General features: G+C 37.9%; 1 protein-coding gene across 1 annotated transcript in view; it reads left to right on the top strand.

Annotated features, from left to right (window-relative positions):
* Positions 1-12,321, top strand: part of LOC129261399 (fibroblast growth factor 14-like) — a 28,862-nt gene extending 16,541 nt beyond the window's left edge. The window contains exons 2-3 of the mRNA XM_064100416.1: positions 7,360-7,463; positions 8,061-12,321. Of these exons, the coding sequence (XP_063956486.1) occupies positions 7,360-7,463; positions 8,061-8,276 (320 nt within the window). The 3' untranslated portion in view covers positions 8,277-12,321. The remainder of the gene's footprint in view (positions 1-7,359; positions 7,464-8,060) is intronic.
* The last annotated feature ends 10,793 nt before the right edge of the window (positions 12,322-23,114 follow it).

Raw genomic sequence — 23,114 nt, 5'->3', positions numbered from 1 at the left:
TTGATTAAGCGTCAAGATATGTCAGATTAATGACTCTCTTCGTACCATACTGTACTAATTTCCTAGGCTTTGCGTTCAGGCATACTTTTAAAATTTATAAATTTCAGAGCTGACGTACCTACCATCAGTTGTTTCTCCATCGGCAGTCCATAACCACTGCGTCACATAAACATGGCAATGAGCCCAACTGACACCGAGGACCAGCAACAATGTATATGGATGGGACTGGGTGTTTGTGGCGCCAAATTGACCACATTCTCCTGCAAAAAGGCAGAACTGTACAACTGCCACTTCGATAATTCCATTCAGAATTCTGATGTTGTTACTTTTATGGCAATCCATTTGGGGGATGGGAACTGTGGCAAATACTTTGGTATTATAAATTAATTTTCGCATCCCCTTTTCTGTTAGAAACCAATTTCGCCTCTTTTGTCAGGCCATCATCATCCCTCGATTTCTCGGGTGGCGGTCTGTCTGCTTAGCATCGCGTCCCGATGATGAGAGAAGGAGAGAGAGAGAGTTGGAGACGAGTTCTTCTTTTATTTGTTTGTGTGGGTTGGTGATAAATTAGTTTGGGTTCGCCAATAGGCAAGGGGGACTGCGAGTGTGGACGGTTCATCCAGGTTGGTACTCGATATCAAAGTAAAGTGCGATCATTTGTTCAGTCGTCCCACCCTAGACAAATTATTACAGTGCCAGAGAAATACGAGCATCCAACTGCCAAACACAAAGACATCAAACTGGCTAACAAGGTTTCCATCAAGTGCAGTACTTGGGTACACACGTAAAGTGTACTTCATGGCATTGCAATGTATCGAACATCGAAGGAACTTTGGAGTATTATACATTTCGTTTATTGTTTCTTTCTCATGAGACTATTGTAAATATCATGAACACGGGGCCTAATGACATATAACTTAGTGAGATTTTTTTCTTTGAATAACACAAACACAATTAAGTTTACATGTCAACCGTCTACGGATATGTTTTAAAATGCTTAAGGTATGAAATAAGCTTGATTTACGCCAGTCATGCTTTTTAATTATGGACATGTATAATACCACTGGTCCATTCTCGACCCACGTGATTGAGTCAGAATGAGTTACGTACCGTAGTATTGCACGTTAAGTAATTCGGCTGTAGTGAATATTATGCTATAGTTATTGCTTCAATCCATCTCTATCTGGTGTTGATGTTGTAAAGCAGCGAACAGATCAATGGCATCGAGAATATCACGGATTTGGCCCAAGGTTTTTTCATTTAAAACCGGATGAAATGTGAAAATTAGGGGCTTTGGTTGTGGGATGAGGAAAACGTGATTGTCTGTTTGTCGAAATATATATAAATATATCAGTACCTTCAGCAATATTTGTATCAAGCTCACGTAGTACAAAATATATTTCCTTTCATTTTAGAGGTATATAAGGGTTATAATAAACTCTTTTGATGAAAGCATATGTAATGGGGATGGCATGTTGCAAAGGGATATTGTTTACATTGAGCAACCATTAATTTCGATATTAATTTAATTGAAAAAATTTGTTGACACAAAGGTTCCACTAAGAGGTTCTTGCCACAGATCAGACAGGTATAGAAGGGCAAGGTCTACCATTAACCCCCCTTCACCACGTCCAAATATACGTAAAAGCTCACACACACACACAAACCGCATGTACATCACCATGCCCCACTGAGTCTTGACTGCAATCATCAGCTGATATGAAACGACACATCAGCTCATACATTATCTGAGAACCACTATCTAGTGCTCTTTTAGAATCTCGATTTTAGATTTTGGTTGCATGCACTTTTGTGTGTCACCCCCCTTCCCCTCATTGATGCGCTTGAGCTGGGTCCAATGAGTCAATATGGAACATTTCTGTTGTTTTTCGTTTCCCGAAAATTTAACTAGTTAATCAAGAATGGCCTTGTGCCATTTGGCGGGCGGCCATTTCTCTTTCAGTTTACAAAAAACGGGAAGGGTAGAAATCGTCCGTGGAATAGAGTCGAGATACTTGCTGCCTTACATGTTTACCATGTATTCTGTTTATGTAAGGTTTCGTAGGAGAGAAATGATCGTGAAGTTTAAAGGATTGGGGTGGTCCTCATTAGAGGTAAAAGTAGCAAATCAGTGTTGAAGGGCGAGGAATGCGTAGCGTGGCGGGGCAGGTAGGGGGATCTGCTGGCCGCCCGGCCGGTCGACGCTGATTAAAATACCAGCCGGGTAACATCTAAAGAGACCCGATGCCTGCTGTCTGATGCGCCACTGGGGGAAACGTACTCTGGTCGACCGAGATAGAATCACCAAAGGCTTTATCTTCAAGAAACAAAAAATTGGAGATAACTGTTTGTTCTTGGTCCGGAAACCACACAGGGAAGCTCAGGTAGAATGTATTCTCAAGTTGAAGGACGAGACGGTCTCTACGTGCACACGCTCCATCTCTGGTATTTTTGTCTTTGAAAATAAACCGACACCAGGTTATGATAACTCGATCTGCCCGTCTGAAGAAGCATAGCATAGACATGGTAATAATGCAAAAGGTTGTAAAAGGTGTGGGCGGGAAAATAGAAATGAATTCAAATTGGGGGTAATTATCAACAGCATTCGTAGGAACAAAAGCACCCACCATTCCACTGATTGAGTGGAAACTCTTTGTAAGGAAAAAAATAGTGCCTCTCAACGATGGTGTGAGAAGTCGGGATATTATAAACATAATCGTGACTGTGAAACAGTCAATTGAAGAGTGTTCAATCTAGGATTTTCAGTATATCATCCCAGTAATTATTGGAGTATCTTAACTGACCATATTCTTACTTTCCTGATCTCATCGCCATGATTAATCGGATTTGCGACATGTGCGAGGAATTAGCATTTTTATAATGTTGTGCCATTTTTTTTACTTGGCTGCAAAGGCAACGAAACGGCCTTGTGACAGGGCTAGACGCGAGGCCGATACTGTCTACAGGCACCTGTGGCATTGTCTATTGTATCAGTAACAGACGGCGAAGAGTGTCTGAGATCCAACGCTTAATCATTTGCTAATGAAAATGTCATGAAACCAAGCGTTCTGGGGGCCCCCGTTACCACGGCAAAACTTTTAAGGCGTCCGCAGACCGACCAACCCCCTTCGGGAGAGGAGCCCCTTCAATGATTTCCCTCTCTTGTTTCCTTGTAACGAGCTGGTCAAACAAAACAGATTTTTCAAGAGTGCACCCGAACTCTTGCCGTATTCTCCTTGTGAATAGGAAGAGAAAAAGTGGATAAACTCAGCGCAACCCACGATAGGAATCGTGACAGGAAAACTAGCTGGTCTGAAATTTGGGTCAATAGATGTCGTAATATTTGTCACTTTGGTGAAGCCACTTCAACATGTATAGTGACAGCAGAGGCAAGAGTGTAACTCTAAATAAAAGATGGAACGGATTATTTAATCCCAAAATAATTTCTTCTCCTTTACTTGAATGAAATATACAATTACCCGTAAATGCCTTACTTGCCACAGCAAGAAACATCAGACTTTGGTTTTCTTTCGTTTTCAACAAGTGATATTCATTGACAATCTCGTGGAAAAGTTATTCCAATTTAGAGCCGGAACGGTCCGAAACAAAATGTCATCCCAAATGCAGTCTCAGAAAGCACTCCAAGATTATTTGACATGAATAAATCAATGCCAGCGCGTCTATTAATAAACAAATATTAAGCCATACCCACTGCAAATGTTAAACAATTGCTTCCAGGGTTCAGATTATACCTAAGTTTGAACGGAAATGCTTTGACCTGTTCAGTCCGGACTGATAATTGTGTATCTTAGACGGATTAATAATTTCTCGATTTGACGAATTTTTTCATCAGATAGTGACTAACAATCCAGAAGTTTGCTTTGTTGAAGAGATTCGAGCGCGTTGAAGAGCAGATTATGAAGTGGCTGAGATACGATGTTGATTATCCTAACTAACTAACAAATAGATATAAATCAAAACATATTTGTCTCTTGTTCCTTGGAACATTGGCTAGGACCTGAACTAACTAACAAATAGATATAAACCAAAACATATTTGTGTCTTGTTCCTTTGAAAATTGGCCAGGACCTGAATCAAAATCTGTCATTTTCCAAGTACTGGTTTCTCGTTTGACGTTGAATGGTCCGATGTTGGTGTTGTCGTTTTGTCTTCATTTGTGTCATTTGTGGCTTCACCTGGTCTTTAAGCCAGTCCTCATTTTCTCGTTGAATACCTTGTTGGTAACACGTGTAACCATATTCTGTTATTCACCCCTCGAGTGCTCAAGTGTGCCTGTTAAAGGACCACTTGAGCATGCCCATCTGCATAGCGATCCAAGCCATTGGCCTGGGGGCGCTAAGCCCTAACGCAAACTTGTTTTCTCGATCTATATTCTGTTTCATTTTGCGCCCCTTCTCAGCGCTTGCAAAGATGGTCCAACAACACGGCGCAGAAAAAAAAATTGTTTCTAGTTTAAAAAAAATAATAGAAGGGAAACATGGGAAGACAGAACAGAAGCAGGGTGGATTAAAGGTGTCTAATTGGAGACGTTATGTTATGCTTTATTACGAAATCACAAATAAAGTAGATTGAATAGCATATCTTCCCTCTCTTTCAAATAGAGGAAATATATGCATATATACATATATATATATATATATATATATATATATAACCGAACAAATCATGCAGCAAACTGGAAGCTATGTTTTATTCTTCATGATCAAGTTAGGAATAGAAAGGTGAAATTATGAAAGCCATCCTTAAAAGATGTTACATATAAGTATTCGTCACACGTACAGAATGATAAATGTTAAGACTGTGTGACAGTTCCAAGGAAAATGAAGATCTTTGTCTTTCTTATAATGAACTCACAATGATTATAATACATGGGTAATTATGCCTAATTAGTTCGTAAATGATTGTACCAGTTTAAAGATTAAATCATCTGGTCGAGATACGGAGGCGTTCACCTCGTTTCTTATGTAACTTAGTTTTAGTTGATATTTTAAGTAACGGTTTAAAAGACAATTAGTGCGGATGGTGATTGTTGACAATCAACCGACAAAGATGAGCGAAGCAGCCACATCAATAGTCGGCCCAGGCTCGGCGGTGCGTTTACATAACGGGCCCCCTCTCGCACAAAGACCAAACCGGTTAGGGTATGGCCAATAACTTGACTGTAAGCAAACAAGAATTAAAAAGACTACGGAGTGGCTTATTGTTGTCCGTTACTAAGGGCGTGAAATGGAACTCTTCCTGCGGAAGACACTACCAAGAACTTTATTTTGGAGTGCATAATAAATAGCAGAGGAAGAACATTTCACGTTTCCGGTCCATATACTTAACAGTGAAGATGATGCAGACATTTGCAAGAAAAGAGTTGAAAATATGAGCAGGATATCCATAGCGAAATGAGGCTTATTGTATTCTCAAAATAGAATATCCCTGCTTCGAAGTTTAAAGCAAGATTTACTTGTCAAGATAAAATGGGTCTAATTTGTCGGGATTAGGTTCATCTACATTACGAAATTGAAAACTGAGCTACGATAAGTGTAACTTTTGGAACGTGCACACGCGTGCTTCTGAATCCCATAGCCCGTGTATCATACTCTCTTGGGGCTTTGGGTATGTTAGTAATGGTATCAGATTGACAGAGTTATTCTCTATACACGTACCAGGGATGTTTATTAACTACATGATCACGTGGAACATGACTTATTGTCATCCCATTATGTCGTAACATCCTGGTGACGATGGAACATTATTTCGTGTCGTCACCTGTATCAAGCGTTTGACTCGGCACCCTTGAGGTCAACGTCGTTCCATCTATTTAGTATAATCTCCTATACTTGACCCCAAATCGGTTATTTCGCATTCATTAAAATCATGGAGGATATATATCTACCCCTCTTGAATCAGTTAATGTACGATAGGATAGTAAAAAAAAGTTTTCTAATTGGAACTGCAGAGTAGATTCGAAGTAATATGAACACGGTTTACACATGAAGCATGTACAACCAAGTACATATATTGGTATAAGGGAGATTCGATTTTCCAAACATCTTTCGAAACTTCATTCTAGACTTTACCCCCCCCCCCCATATTCTGCTGAAGACTTTCGAACGAATGCATCTACTAAATGCCTGGCAGCCCAAATAAATTTCCCATTTTGCAGACCAACATTGAATTTGAAAGAGCCCATTAACCGCTTGTAGACAACCTCTATAAAATTGCAGCGTGATTTTGATGATAAAAAAACACGCGGGGTCGTAGGTCATCACGGAAAGAAATTCCCTGCACCTGGTATATTGCCCCCAAAACTGGCTTAACCCAGCTACTGCCAACTGTCAACCTTAACCAACTATTAGATCAGTAGGGAGCAGTCTGTCCCGACGTTAGAAGGGTTAATGGGGGTAGTTAACAGCCAATAGTGGTCTCATGCCAGCTCCAGAAATTTGAGCGCGGACTCCCGACCGATCAAACTAGAGTTTATAGCTAACCTCTTGCTGTGGCGATTGGTTTTTCTCGTGTATTTTTGTTTCCCCCAAAGAGAGAGAGAAAAAAAATCGTAATCGAAGTTTTTCGCCTCCTCTCTCTACGTGACTCGGTTTATCGGGGGAAGTAGGCGGTCAGGGGTGGCTTGTTCCGAGGGAAAGTGAACGCTCAGTCTTGGCGCACCCTATGTAAACGGGTTTGTTCCCAGTAGGATCCCCGTTGCTACTTGATACGACCCGATAGCCGCCACCCTGCTCCGCTCGCGACAGCCAATTACCTCGTACCTAGAGCCAGGCATGATCCAACTCAAACAATAACGGCATATTAAAAAGCAATCCAATCAGAGAAATATTCCTGGTGGGTGTTTCATAAAGCTGTTCGTAAGTTAAGAGCGACTTTGAGGACGACTGGTGATCATTTCTTATGGCAAATGGTATTTTCAAGCGATGGTTTAGCGTAAGAAAGGATCACCAGTCGTTCTTAAAGTCGCTCTTAACTTACGAACAGCTTTATGAAACAGCCTCCTGTTATTCAAGATGATGAGAGGACAGGGTATCATGGAATGATGGAAATATATTCAATATATCCGCATCCCTTATCTCTGTATTCTTGTCTCCGTTTCTTTAAATCTCTCTCTGTCTGTCTCATTCCTTTTCTTTGAACTAAATTAACGACTATGATCAGACACAGAATCGCGCGTAAACTCATGGTTGAGATGTAATGACATTCTTTGCCTCTGTTGCTTATCTTTTAATCAGTTAATCTATACAATAATTTACGTTCCATTTGCATATATAAAAATGTCAACAAGCACTACTTACCAATGTCCCTTCTTTCTGTCTTTTTTCTTTTCGCCAACAGCTAGCCTTTACATCCAGTCGCAGAGGCGGAGTATTGTTTCCATCAAGGGTCTTAAGAGTCAGCTCTACGTCTGTGTAGACGATAACGGAAACCTATACGGAAACGTAAGTACTGTTGATTAACTTGTAGACATATTTTTATGAACATAGCTCATTGATACCAACATGACCCGACATAATCAAGCTAATTGACATCAAGATGCGTCAAATGCAGTTTCATCTTGCAATTTTGTGCACAACATCAAAGTGTGTTCATTGCAAGCATCATACACACTCGACGTACATCGTCACACAATTTCTTTTAAATTCACGCTATGACGACATGGACCGTTCGACGTCAAAGATGACGCAAGTTATTAATAACGCAAACCAACGTCATTGCGTTAGACTGGGTATTATGACATGATAACGACTATAACACAGCACCATCGATCGATGGAATGATGAAGCAGTCAGATTAATTGTAAAGAACATCGTCTTTCCTCTTCTCTCCTCTCTCTTTCTCTCTCGTGTCTCCTTGTCATTGATATTCCTCGCCTTTCTCCATCTTCTTTCTCTTTCTCACTCCTTCTCTCTACCCCTAGTTCTTTTTTCTCTTCTTCTCTGTCAAGTACGATTTTCATTATTTGTTTTCCAAGATTAAACCGTAGTCTATGCACTCATCTCATTACTCTCTCTCTTTTGTTATCTACCCCTCTACAGAGGAGAGTAAGTCGGAATTGTTACTTCCAGGAAAAGCTCGAACCCAACTTCTTCAACACATACGCCTATAAGATGCCAGACAGCACCAACAAAAGGCGGAGGCATCGAACCCTCTTCCTCTCTATCAACAAGTACGGCGAGTCCAGGATCGCCAAGGTCCGCACTCAGAAGAAGGCCCAGTTCATCCCGCTGGTCCCGCCCACGGAGCTCTTGTGACTATCAAGAAAGTGGCGTAGGCGACACAGGTCCGCAAAATAGAGCGACTTCGAGTGCGCACGACGACCACGTGCGACGACACCAGCTCGAGGAAGCCATTTTGGGGAGAGGAGTTTGAGGAGAGAGAGAGAGCGGGAGAAACATGGACGATTCATTCGACTTTTCTCTCGGAATTATGATGGCGATTCAACAGACAATCCTTTCATCTTTTACCTGGTGAAGTTTTTGAGCATCCCTTCCCCTGTTGAATGAAAAGCGGCCCTATGAGAAATGGATAATGCAAGACCATTGCGCGCTGCTCAGGAGCGGTAGACGACGGACTACTTCTTAGTTACGCTCAGAAAACGCAGCGCGCTTCCAACAATAAGCCTACGTCGCAGTGTACGCATGAGGCGGTACACGGACTGTTTAAAAGGACCTTACAGATAAACTGGTTATTCACAAGAAGAAACTGTTGCTTTCAGAAAGAAAACACGTGCCACTGAATAATTTTAATGATAATACCACACGCTGCCAAAACAAATGAGAGTTATGCAATGTGATGTATATGCACATGAAATTGGACAAGAACTGAGTAGGAAACCAAAAGGATGATTTTGAGGAGAAAAAATGAGGTGTAGACATATTTTGTATTCACGTGTGCTATTGTAATTTAATCAGTCAACACAGCGCATCAAAGAATGAGATAATCACTAGAACTTTATCCTCAGATTGGCAATACTGATGCGCCTTTGTTATTTACCTCATTCTGTTTATGTATTCATGTTATTGTACACCTTCGATCACAATAAGAAATTTAATGTATGTGTGCTACAAGATGACGACTTAACAGGAGACTACCTAACATTTGTTGATTCAGTATAAAACTCTGTATCTTTATTAACTGTTGTATCAAAGTTGAATAAAACCCTAAATCTAATTTGTGGAAACGAGCTTGGGGAAAATCGTTGCACGTTAGTGAGAACGAAGTGGAGTTTAAATTCTACGAAGTGTGAAGTGGTGATGTACATTTTTAACCTCTTAAAATATTTTACCTGACCAAAAACCCTCATCGAATTCTTAACTTAGCTAGATTTAATCCAACTTGCGGATGATAAATCAATAATGAAATCTATATTCCTCAAAGAAGCGTAAATGACGATGATTTATTTTGCCGCGATTGCAAAATATTTTGTTTACCCCCTTTAACTAATACCATTCTGACTTCCAGACGTTGTAGTAATTTCAAAGCTGCAAGTATTTGTCAAGATATATGTTTCATATCTTAACTATTGACGAGAGGGTTAATTCATTATTTTTCACACTTTTCGAGTGGGGAAAGTTTATTTTAAATTTTGCGTTAAATGTGCATCCAATTCGTACGCTTTGTACCTACCAAACAACCAACTTGATTTTTTAAAGTCTCGGTCACACATACAACTGGGACTCGAGGCGGATAGCCGTGTAAATCGATAGATGCAGGTATCGGTTATTATGAGTCGGTTCCGATATACTATCCACGTGAGAGTCGCGATGGTTAACAGTCGAATACAATCGGACCTTTAACCAAATATATCCAGGTCCAAAACGATCCGATGTCAAGTTCGAAATATATAATTCATAATGATAATTTGTGGGGAGAATCACTTGTATGACGATTCCTTAATCCTAGCGCCGATAACGGCAACAAAACTGCATACCCACCCCCACCCAACCTTCCCTTTTTTTCTGCGGCCTAACTCTGTCTTTAATATTATAATAACAAAGTCTACAGTTAGCCCTTCTTTCTAATAAAAGTATATATGACGATATTGCACCTAACGCCGAAATTTGTCTATGGAAAAAAATGGCGTTATGTTGCACGTGGACAGTCCTTGTGTATATTTTATTTATAGTACTATTTACATTATATAACATTCAAATGTGATTGTTCGCGAAGAATCTAAGTGTACTTAATCGCGAAATTTTTAAATGAAACGTTATGTGCATTATTTCTCACCATTGCTGTACGTGATTTCTTAGAATGATATATGGAATCAGTTTCCATTCTGAATATTGTTTTATACATTTGGATTCAACATTTTATTATGATTGTAAGATATCATAATTTTCATAATTATCGATGTTATTATTTAGATTTTAATAGAACAAACTGTACATGTTGTACAAAATGATATTGATCAATTATTATATTGAAAGAAGAAACGATCAAAAATTAATAAAGATGTATATCTTTTGCTATGTAAAAAAAAGGTTTGACAAAAATTATATTTTCCAGCCCTTGCTTTAGACAAAATTGCATATAAAATTGGACAAGTATTTAGATGAATATATTATACCCTCACACATTGGACACGAATTAGTTCATCTGTCATTTCCATATTTTATTTGGAAATATACATGTACATTTAATTTATGAATAAATGTACAAATCATTCAATAACCTGTATTTTGGCCATCACATGTAACTACAATATCATATATTGTTTGAAAATATATTACGACGTGTATGAAATTTTAGAAATTGGATGATATATTCAGTTTTCACATTGATACCAGATAGTAATAAAAGCTGTTTGTAAGGAGATCGACGATCTATGCAAGGTTAGCCTGAAATCTTCCAATATTTTATTTTGAAGTTCTAAACATCGTTTCCGAGGCGAGCTGTGACGATATTGAGAACAAAATACCACGTGTTCATAAAAAGGACTTCTTTGTGTCCAATAAGAATGAATTTACAAGTCACTGTTGAGCAATATTCGTGAGTGGGGATACGTGTAGATTTATTTGAAAAGGTGTTTGTATTATAATGAAAGTGAAAATACAATCTGAGAATGTCGAAGAATATAATATATTTTTAGACGTAATTTTTATACTTTTTAAGTTATTTAAGAATTAAAAAAAGAAAGCGAATTGTATTTATTGAGCTCGCTTTGTTATAAGTGAATATGAAGTGAACTACATGCCTTTGAACTTTGAGTGTATTATACTTTATCACGAAATTGATTAATTTTATGCTTATGTGATTGTAAACACATGATAGATGTATAGTTCATGTATATTTGGCATCTATAGCTCAGTGGGCGTTGCCAAATTAAAGCCACGCCCATTGTTAAAATGTATTCAACAAGTTGTGACTATTCTCCTCTAGAGTCACGATGATTAATTACTATATCGTTCGTTTTTTTTCCTCCTCGAGAATGATAAGTATTACTGTCCATGCATTTTGCTCATTCTTCTTTTTATAGAAATGATGATATTGGATATAATATAGCGCACTTATTGACCAGATTGAGACCCTTCAATATTATTACTCCAATTTATATATATCGGAGGAGACAATTTTTCAATGAAGACCAACATAAAACTAATTTAATCTTTACTTTATTTTTTATAATCGATATTCATATCATAATTATAAAACATAAAGTATGAAAACTTTCACAACTCAATAAAAACAGACAACTGTACTTTCACTTATGCTAAACCAAACGACCTTTTTCTAAAGAGAAAGAAAAGATGCGTACTTCAAAGACTTGTTCTTTATGTAAACTCTATACAAGACCACATCATTTTTTTTTATCCATTGCTTTCTAGCATCATAAAAAAGCATGATTTTTGACGAAGAGCAAAGTTTATTCTTGTATATTCATAACCAAATTGTAAGTTTTGTCGACAATGTATCCGTCCGAATTTCAAAGAGCATGATAAAAAATCCAACCGATTTGAACATTCGGATTATTCATGGCACTATTAATTCATAATAGCATGACACTAGCCATGTCAGTTGGCCAAACCTATTAATTACTATTATGACGAGATTCACCAAAGTCAGATATTATTGAGTAATGTATGCTTGTTCTTACATTTTTCGTAGAACAGAACTTTTGATATAATTGAGTACCAAGTTTCCCCATTTTTGGACTATTATTGTGAATCATACGAACTGTAATTGTAATGATGAACTGCATGCGCTACAGAGGAACTATTTAAGAAATTTCCAAAGTTTCCTTCGATTTGATAGGAAAACTGATTTAATAAAGTAAGAATTAAGAGCGAAATATAACACTGTGAATGTGTTTATTGTCTATCGATGTGTCTTTGAAGTGAAATGAATTGATGATGATAATGAAATGGTGATAATGTGAGGGGGCTGGGGCACAGCGTGAGTGATATTGCGATTAAGAAGCTAAACATATAGGGCGAAAGAAGGAGAGATAATTATTGTAATTTATAATTTACCACTAAGAACACTCTCATAAATAATTATCGTTCCAACTTTAAGTGATGCAAATAAATACCACCTTTCTGATTTGCGAACATCCTTTACAGGCACAACTCTGCACAGTCTTTAAGTGTCGAAAGGTGCAAAATTACAACTTTTAATGTCCTCCCTGCATGCCGAGTGTGGCGTTGCTAAATATGAAAGGTTTAACATTTTCTTAGAGTGGAGAAGATAATTATCAAAGTTATTGACGACGACGACGATGACGAGAGTGAATAAATATGTTGTGTTTATTGTTGGTGATTATGATGATGATGACGATGTTGAGGATTGTTGTTGGGGATGATAATACAAAATGGAGGTGGAGGTGGTGGTGGAGGTGGTGGTGGTGGTGGTGGTGTTTGGTGGTAGATGTGGTCATGGTTCAATGATGTTGAAGATGGTGATCATGACGCTGTGTAGGGTGATAAGTGGTTTAATACTGGTTTTGAATGTTCTTAAAGAAGAAAATTATGGAGAAGAATAATAAGAAGAAGAAGTCAGAAGAACATGAAGAAGAAGAAGAAGGCGGAGGAGGAGGAGGAGAAGAAGAAGATAATCATAATGATGGTGATAACGTCGACGATGATGATAATTATATTACATTTTTAAATTTAATTATGATAATGATTAATGAGGTTTTGCGAGTGACCGTATCGACGCTGATAATGATTAATGATAACGAATATGTCAATGGTAACGATGATGATAATGGTGGTGATGATGAAAATGGTGGTAATGGTGATGATGGTAATGATGTGGTAGTCTTAGTTACCACAATCGTTATGACTGATATTTTTTAAAGCAATATTTCAACTTTATGACGCTGATTGTGATAATTTGTTGTAATGGTGATGATGTTTGCTTTGCAATTGTGTTGTTGAAGATGATGATGTTGATGATGATAATGATCTTGTTGATGATGATGATGATAATAATGATGATGATGATGGTTGTAATGCGACTGAGATGTAATTGCGTTATGGTGATACTAATGACGACGATTGCATTTATGGTGATTACAACGACAAAGATGATGATGATGATGATGATGGCGAGGAGGGTGACAACGAAGATGACGTCGTTGATGATGGCGGTGGTAATCTCCTAGCAGAAACGTTCGAAGATGGATTAAAAGGCAGATGATGGAGACATTAACAAAATTTGTCAAGATGGCAACGAATCAATGAAAAATTAGTTCTAAAATGAGTCTAAAATAATTTTCCGTAAAAAATAAAATTCTGACCCAGGCCTCCCCTCAAAATCAGACGGAACAGGATGATAAATATCCCCAACTTTCCATAAACGAAATGAACAATTATTTTGTTTTATTTTATCAGCCAAGAATGGTTAATTAAGTGATAATTTGTCAAAATGCAAAGACGAAGTTTGATGAGATCAAGACATTTGTACATTATAGTTGTTGGCAGGGAAAGGCTTCCCTTTAAGGCCTTTATGCTTATATAGAGATGTAGAACTGGATCAACATTATAAATATTTTAAACAGGGCGCACAGAGAAATCCGATGAAAAATTTGATAAACTATAAAGCAAGGACACCGTTTTGGCAAGACTTCTCAAAGATAGGATGAAGAAAATTTGAAAAAATGAAAATCTCCACCATCTGATATTCTCATAAGAAAAAAAACTTGACCTATTCCGTCATTACGTCTTTGGGGAGTAATTCGCTCGGTGTTGTACGCAAGTGTAATGTCCGTTGAGTGATGTCCGATCACAATACCAAAGGGGTATCTAAAGGCTAATGATATAGGGGCTGGATTATGTCGTGAAATTATAATTGTTATTCTAAAAACACATAAAATGTGTTAATTATATATCACTATAATCTTTCATTCCAGTGAAAATGGTGTATATTCACAGTATATATTTATGAAGGTCCATATTATTTTAGTTCTTATAATTAAATATTTAATATGTTGATAACCGAAAAGAAAAAGATAGAAAGATAAATAAAACACAAAAAGGACTATCATGATTATCAGCCCACGTAGATATGTAAAATAAATACTTTATGAATCATCACTCTAAATACGATCATTTTGAAATGCGAGCTTGCAATATTTTTATCACATCACAAAATAAAGTCTTATCATTAAGACTTTCAGGTTGAATATGCATCATGCCTATTATACTATTTAATTTCCCATCCCTTCTTCGCCAAGCAACCACTCCCGAATCTTTTTGAAGATCTTTGATATAATTTGAAATATCAAACATGTAATTAAATTGAATGGCGCCCAAAAGCTGTGTGTTTTCACAATGGACATTATACGTCCATGGTTTTCACGCAGGTACAACTGCAGAGTGTATAGGGCGCCCTCATATCAGCAACGAAAATTCGTCACTAAACAAAGCAAACTCCCAAATTACACACATACACAGGAAATAATCTAATAGGCCTGGTAAAAAAAGTCCACAAACCTCAGCAAGAAACCCAAATTAACTCCCCTTTTCCATCCATATCTTACAAAATTAAAATGAATTGGGAAAATCGAAGGTCCTTTCCTCTTTTTGGCACTGATCTCCATTTATACACCTGGTGGGTGTTCCATAAAGCTGTATCGTACGATAAGAGCGACTTTAAGAACGACTGGTGAACCTTTCTTACGCGCTTAACCATCGCAAATGAATATACCACTTACCACAAGAAAGGATCACCAGTCGTTCTTAAAGTCGCTCTTAACTTACGAACAGCTTTATGAAACGGCCCCCTGGATCATGAGAAAAAAAAAATCCATATTTTATTGTTCGAAATAGACACCAGAAATGAAATACTCCGAAAATTTGTTTTGCCCAATTGATCGTGGGCCCGCAGCCGCTGTGCAGCGCCAGATCGACGAGGCTCTATCCCTTTTAATTGTTGAACGTCAAACAGGGTAGCAGCAACTCCAATCTTTTAATGTCTTTTGGTCTGACGCGGCCGGGGTTTGAACCCCCGACCTCCCGGTTGTGAGACGGACGCTCTACCAACTGAGCCAAAACACCGGTTCAATAATAAGAATAATAACTGCACAGCGTACATTTTCAAATTAAAATTCAAATTACCCGTCATGAACATGAAATAAGGCGATCCTCGCAAGTTGGGTGGGATATTACCCTTCTCTTTGTCAAACCTTATCTGTCAAATTCTCCCATTTGTCAGCACTGCTAAATATTGTACCTGATGATGTCATAATGACGTATGCGGTCGATCACATCTTTTTAGTTATGTAGGCATTGGCAGGTCAAGAGACGCTTATACATTATAAAAGGCTATTAATAGACTTACATGCATATATAATATTGGTTTTCTGATGTATTACTTCATGGAATTATAACCACATTTCTCTCCCGCGTGATATAAACTTGACAGTTTTATAATCCCTTTTTCAATCAACACTTAATACAATAATTTTTTTTTCATTGTAACTTCAGTTATCTTTCACAACTTTCAAAACAATTGCAGCAAATATGGATAATTTTAAAGAATTTCTCAGTTACTTCCTTCCCTCTAATGTCATGTATGTGTGATAAGTAATATTAGTGAAACGTTAGTTGGTTGATATCAAGGGTGGATCCAGTGTTCTTTAAGCGCTGTGGTGTAGCGGTTCTGACTCTCGCCTTGTAATCAGAGGGTCGTGTGTTCGAATCCCACCATGGCCTAGCGTCATTTGGCAAGGCGTCAATCCACAATTTGCCACTCTCCACCCAGGTGTTAAATGGGTACCCGGTAGGATGCGAAAGCCTATGTAGTATGCCTAGCAATTGAGTCTTGGAACTCTTGTTGGAATGCTCCCCAGGGAGTGGAGAAGGTGCATACATTGTATGCGGGCATGCAAGGATCTGATGACCGGGGTAATAATGTATCTGTAAAGCGCTTAGAGACGTCGTTAAGCGCTATATAAATGCGGAATATTATTATTATTATTATGTGGGGGGGGGGGGGGCTCAAACGGATCGTGTTTTTTTTTCTTCAAATATTCCTACAACCATTTTCTGACAACGGCAACGAAAAGAGACAAACTAGTAGAACTGAAATGCCCCCCTCCTTATGAGAGAAGGACCATTACTATTTAAAAAAAACCAGACCTTCTTTTCATATTAATAAGATGATTAAGATAAGTCACAGTGCCATTTTTGATAAATTGGGGGGGGGGGGGATTCATGCTCCTTGATAGAAACTATATTATATTATCAATACATATTTGTGAAATAGCGAGAGGAGGTCGAATTTCGACAACGCTTGTCACCGCGCGCAATATGGAAAAAAAAAATCGAAAAAACGGGCGTTGCCTTAGCGGTTCACCGCTAAAGCCGGCGTTGCTTTAGCGTCGGTTTAACGGTAGCGAGCGTTGGTTTAGCGGTGACGCCTCCATACCAACGCCAAACCAAAGTTCATTACCGCAATGGATCGCTGCTTCAACGCCCGACACCGTTCCAGCAATCATGTGTACGCTCGTAAAACGCATACCAAAGTTTGTGCAATGTTTAATCACCGTAGCGGTGATCCAGCTTTCAAGATTTCCGCGTCGGCCTAGCGGACCCAAGCGCCCATGCACGAACTTGGGTCTAGAGGTGTCAAACTTTGACTGGAGCGGGGGTGAACTTTGCGGGAGCGGAAAATTGCCCGCTCCTCACCGCTCGTAATATTTTGTGCAGCTCAAAACTTTTGGAGCGGTAGGAGGGACCATCAGCGGTGGCCGTGCGTATACGGCGTTGGCTTAACGGTGGCCAACTTCTGTAACGAGCGGTGATGATTTTTTTTTTCACTGCTCCAGCAAAGTACTGGCGGTGTGACCACTACTTAAGAGCCACAGAACTGGGCGTTGTGGCGTGCACCTGTAATCCAAGGTGCCACGAGCCTAATTACATCAGGAGGGCTAAAGATATTCGTTCGACCCAACCCATTCGAATTTTTTCAATTTGATATTGCTGATTGGCAAAAGTGTATGAATATGATTAAAAATCTAACACTGATTCTAGTTCTAGTAACTACTGAACTTCCTTTGCCCAAATTGGGAAGATATATCGATGATTTGGAACCATTTTTTGACTGGCGGAAGAATTGGGGCTATTTTTACTGTTTCAGTTGATGAATTTGATCCCATCATAGTTATCTTCATAAATGGCGATTTATTTTTAAAATGAGCTGGCTACGACACCCTTCTCTGGTCAGATATGGAATGTCAGATATATATCCTATCCAAAGGTAGTAAACATTCGACCGTCTAATTTCACATTTATTTTTTATGAATTTTTCTTAAGTGCCATTTTAACACACAAGTCTATAGGAAATGTTTTACGCGCGTGACACCCCAAGCTGTGGGGGAAGTTACAAATTGATGCAGAGGTTCGAGCCCTAGTCACGTCTTTCGGATGGTGACGTTAAAGGTCGGTCCCAGACGTAAATAATCATATCTGATTGATACACGTCTGACAAAACTCAAATATATACTTACATACGTACGTCCAAAAGCAACTTTGTCTAAAAACCACTTCGTCTAAGAGCAATTTCTACCACTTGCCATTTCCTACGCGTCTAAATGCCACTTATTTTAATAAACACTTCTTCCAATAGCCATGTCGTCCAATAACCAGTTCGTCTAATTTCATCGCCAGTTGGTCCAATACCAACTTGGACCAATTGACAGTTGGTCCAATACTCACTTGGTCCAATACCAATTTGGTCAAATTCCCACTTAGTCTAATAACCGTTACTGGGGCAGGTGCAGATTCAGTGAGTGAGTTGTCCATCCCCCCTTAAAAAAAGTGGGAGAAAAAGAAACACACCACAATGTAGTACGAACAACTATCATTTAGACACAAATAGCGATTTATTAGCCTGATTTAGATATAACCTTCTCTTGTGTTTTTGTTTTTATGAAAACGATTGAATTTTCAATTTTGAGATCTGAAGACAAAATTAATGTACATTGTATATCTGATATTGGGAAAGTCAATAATTTTCACAAAAGAGGTGAATGTGTGCATATTGGACGAAATGGCTCTTAGACAAAGTGGCTGTTGGGCGAAGTGAATATTGGACAAAGTGGCTTTTGGACGAAGTGAATATCGGACAAAGTGACTTTTGGACGAAGTGAATCTTAGACGAAGAGGTTTTTGGACGAAGTGATTTTTAACGAAGTGGCTTTTGGCCGATGAGGCTCTTAGACGAAGTGGCTATTGGACGAAATGGCTTTTAGACGATGTGGCTGTTGGACGTAGTAGCTCTTATTCCAACAGTCAATTGGGCAAAAAATTATTGAGTAACTTGGCATTTAGATGAAATAGCTCTTAGACGAAGTGGCTATTCGACGAAACGGCTCTTACACAAATTGGCTTTTGGACGAAGTGAATCTTAGACTAACTGGCTACTGGACGAAATGGCTATTGAACGAAATGGTATTGGACTTAACAACATTAGACGACACGGTCATTGGACGAAAAGCCATTGGAAATATTGGGTATTAGACCATGTAGATCTTAGACCAACTCGAGATTGGACAAAATTAATGGTAAACCAAATGGGTTCAGCCGATGCGGTTTTAGAAAATACAGACCAACTGAAATGCCCTCCTTGTGCAGTTACAGGGTAGTTTGCATTTTTTTTAAATGAGTACAGACAACTGAGCGAAAAATCCCAGAAGTTAACAAAATGTGCAGTAACATGGTTACGGCACATTTTGGCAACTGCACATTTTGGTAAAGTACCAAAATGTGTTACAACAGATGCCAATTCTTGGTTTTCATTATTTCAAGTTAAACATTATGCATGCACGAATATGCAAAGGAAAGGGATGAGGGTGATATATGATATTATTTTCTGAATATTATGTCAAACTCTATCACAACCTTGGATTTTTTTTGTAATAAAAACGTCGACATTTTTGCTCACTTGCTTCGCTCGCTTGCATTAGAAAAAATGCTACGCGATACGCCAATTCAAGCCCCCTCTTATTTTTAGGCTCATTACGCCACCGTCCGAAATGATCGAAGATGGTTTGACGGTTGCTGTCTCCTTAGCGGGCATATGGAGTGAAGTTACCCCGCTCCAGCCCGCCGCTTGAAACATTTCCCGATGAGAACAACGCGCAGGCTTTTTGATTTACAACCGCTAAGCCAAGCGTTTCTGTCAAAACGTCAAGTTACCAAGTTCTTTGACAATCTACTTCATGAAAACACGTGATTCTGTATGTATGAAGATCCAATTCCTACCTTGAATTAAATTAATTTTCTTGAGAGCCCACAAGATTCGATTCGCCATAGCCGCTAATGATTTCATTTACAAAGCTTACCAGAGCTGAAATCCGCCATTTTGAAACAGGTTATTAACATGTTTTATTTGGACGAACAAAGGTAATTAGCATAACACGAACCGAGCTCACAGAAGGACTTAGATCGTTTTGCCCGATGGCATTGAAGATTTGATAAACTTAAAAAGCATTATAAACAAAAACCATGTAGATATATGCACTAATGACAGATATCGTTATTCAAACCTTCTTGGAGGGGGGGTAGGTTGGGGAAGATGAAGATGAAGAAGAAGAAGAAGGAGGAGGAGGAGAAGAAGAATAAGAAGAAAAGAAGGAGAAGAAGAAGAAACATGATGAGGTGAATAAAATGGCGTCATAAGTTGGAGAAGATGAATTCAACGACAACCTCGCAGCGTTGGATGCTGTCGGGGTAGGGTACGCAAAAGATTGCGCTAGCATGACAAGTCACAAGAGTTATCTACCTCAGTTTCAACAATGTACCTTTAAATATTTTTCAGTCCCATTTTGCCATTTGCGACGGACAACATTCTTGAATCCATACAAAAATCTACTTTTGCATTTTCTCCTTTAGTCGACAACACAATAAAAAAAATCTTACAGACATCGCAAAAGTGGATGAAGTACACTGTTCAGCAAAATGGCACACGAAACAAAATCTCATTCACTTTAACCATCATTTACAAAACATATTCTTTTTGTATGACGGACATATTTTTGTTTGTATTATCAGAAAAAAAATGGAGAAAGGGGAATCCATGTTGATGCGTGTATTCACAATATTTGGCTGGATTAAAGGTTTTAGCGAGTGGATTTCTGCCGTCTCTCCTGGCTGAGTTTCAAGCATTGTAATAGATCACAGAGTGGCTAGCTGGCATTGGTGGGGTTTACCAACTCGTGACTGGAGAAATTGGTGGTGGTGTTCACTTGGGTGCGGATGAGGGCACCCCAGAAGAGAGAGGGTGTGGGGGGGGGGGGGAAGGAAGGAAAGAGAGAGTGTGTGTAAAAGGGAGAAATAGAGAGAGGGGTGAGGCGATATTATACGAAGAAAACAAGGAAGGGGGAATTAGGGAGCGGGGGTAGAAAATATGAAATTACATTTGTTTAACCATTCATTCAACTGTATGTTGAAAGTGCATAGTATAGGCTTACTGATAAAATAATATTAGCTATTCTATGATCAAGACATAAGGAAAAACCAGGGTCATTCATGTTCCAGTAACATTGAGCCTTTCAAAATAGATGTTATCGTGCGATTGTGGTTTGGCTTTTCAGTGGTATTGCCAAATTAACTAATAGAATATCTCATTTATAGCATTTATAGTTTTTTTTTCTTATTCATTTATCTACATTTTGCAGGAATCACTCTCGTCACATCATTCCGACTTCTGTTCAAAACACCAAGTGTAAACGAGAGAGGGCGCTAGACCCATTATATTTATGTGGCAGATCCACTCCTGTTTATATAATTTTTGTTTGGCAGAAATAATGGAGAGGTTTGAAAGTGATAATATAATTGGCTTATCATCAAGTTTATTAATGCTAGAATTTAATAAACGAAAATAAAGACTGATAAATAATTCATATGAAAATTATAAGGGTTTGTAGTTGAATAAAAAAAAAATGAAGTCTATATTATAACAAAAGACAATATTTCATTTCTCAACGACCCCCTGACACAATTTTATTAAAGTTACATGGTATGGACTCATCTCGTTTTTATTTGGCTTAAAAACAATTCTTTAAAGCGAAGCACCCCACTGTCACCCGGGCTGTCATCCCCCTCTCTCTCTTCAACTCTCACCTCCACCATTTGTGTAACCCCCTCCATCCATCTCTCTATCAAATTTGCCTTAATGCATTCACAAATGATATGAAGAAAAATATTATTCAATGAAAAAATAGAGAAAAGAAATCATAGAAATGAGGTTCAAATTATACCACCGAGGGTCACCCATCTTGGCTTAACCATACACACTCGCACATCCCTCTCACACATGATTTTTTTTTCCATAATCACGAATATCTATTACTTTATCCAAAATTATCACCACAAGTTTAAAAGACCCTTCACATAAACCAATAAACAGTCATGAATTCGCTTTCTTTTCATTTTCACATTTATATTTACAGGCGAGTATTCATAATCCTTTTGATGTGATCACAATTTATTTTAGATTCTTTGTAGTGAGCATGAACACGAATGTTTGCGACACAGACATATATACCTATTGACACAACCTGTCTTTTTTCAAATAGATAAATGGTGTACATTATTACATTAAATGACAAAATATCACATAAACATTTCGTGAAACGAACGCGCGCTGATTTACATAAAACAAATACCATAAATTCTTTATTCTGAGAAGTAACAATGATAATAATAAAAAACACAAACACTATTAACTTGTAAGTGTAAGTTGTTTGTGGGGGTACTGATGCAAGGTTGTACGTCCTTTCTATTTTGACACTATATTTTTTAAAACAATAAGTATGCCGGACTATATCGTTTAAAAGCAAAAGATTTCTGAAAATAGTCCATAGAAATCCCTGAAAGTAAATTTATATTAACTTTTCATTTCATTTCATTTATTTTTCTATTTCCAACAATCATTTACAATAAGTTTTGTTACATACATCTTGATATAATTATAATCAATAAAACAAAGAAACTTATTATGTATAATAATCAAGATAACCATGTACCAGGTCGGAAACGGAGGAAGCTGCTAAAAAGCGAAGCTTGTAGAATGCAGCCTCCTATTACATAATCGTATGAACAATGTAAACAAAACACAAATACAACATGGTAGAAATTTGAGCTTAAATCTATTTGAATGTATAGTTTAAAAGAAAATTGATAAAAAGTGCTTGGAAATCATCACATTATTATGATTACTTTCATAATCACTATCTTGACAAGTTTAAAATAATCATAGGGTGTTTTGATATTGTTACAATATAATTATTGTCAAACGAGTGAACACCATTGAAAAAATGGTACCTTTATCATGTTTATGTGCATAGCCTCTTAATCTAACGATCAGAGAAGTTTAAAAAGACATTTGCGAAACTAAATTCATTTGACATGTTTTGATCCAAATGCGCTTGCACTCCGGCACTATTCCAAGAATATCAAGTCCATTTTGTTGCCTACTTTGTATAAAATGAAATATTGTAATTTTGAAGTATATGAAACTAAATGTCTAATATATTTTTGTCTGATCCCGCGTCTTTGAAGAGTCTATACGAATTCATGGAATTCGGAATGTAAAAAAAAAATATTCATTACACTGATAATTAGGGTTGATAATAATAATGA

This window comes from Lytechinus pictus, chromosome 5, assembly GCF_037042905.1.
Source record: "Lytechinus pictus isolate F3 Inbred chromosome 5, Lp3.0, whole genome shotgun sequence".
Taxonomy (NCBI): Eukaryota; Metazoa; Echinodermata; class Echinoidea; order Temnopleuroida; family Toxopneustidae; genus Lytechinus; species Lytechinus pictus.
The sequence above is the reverse complement of the archived record's forward strand: the minus strand, read 5'-3'. Positions and strand labels throughout refer to the sequence as shown.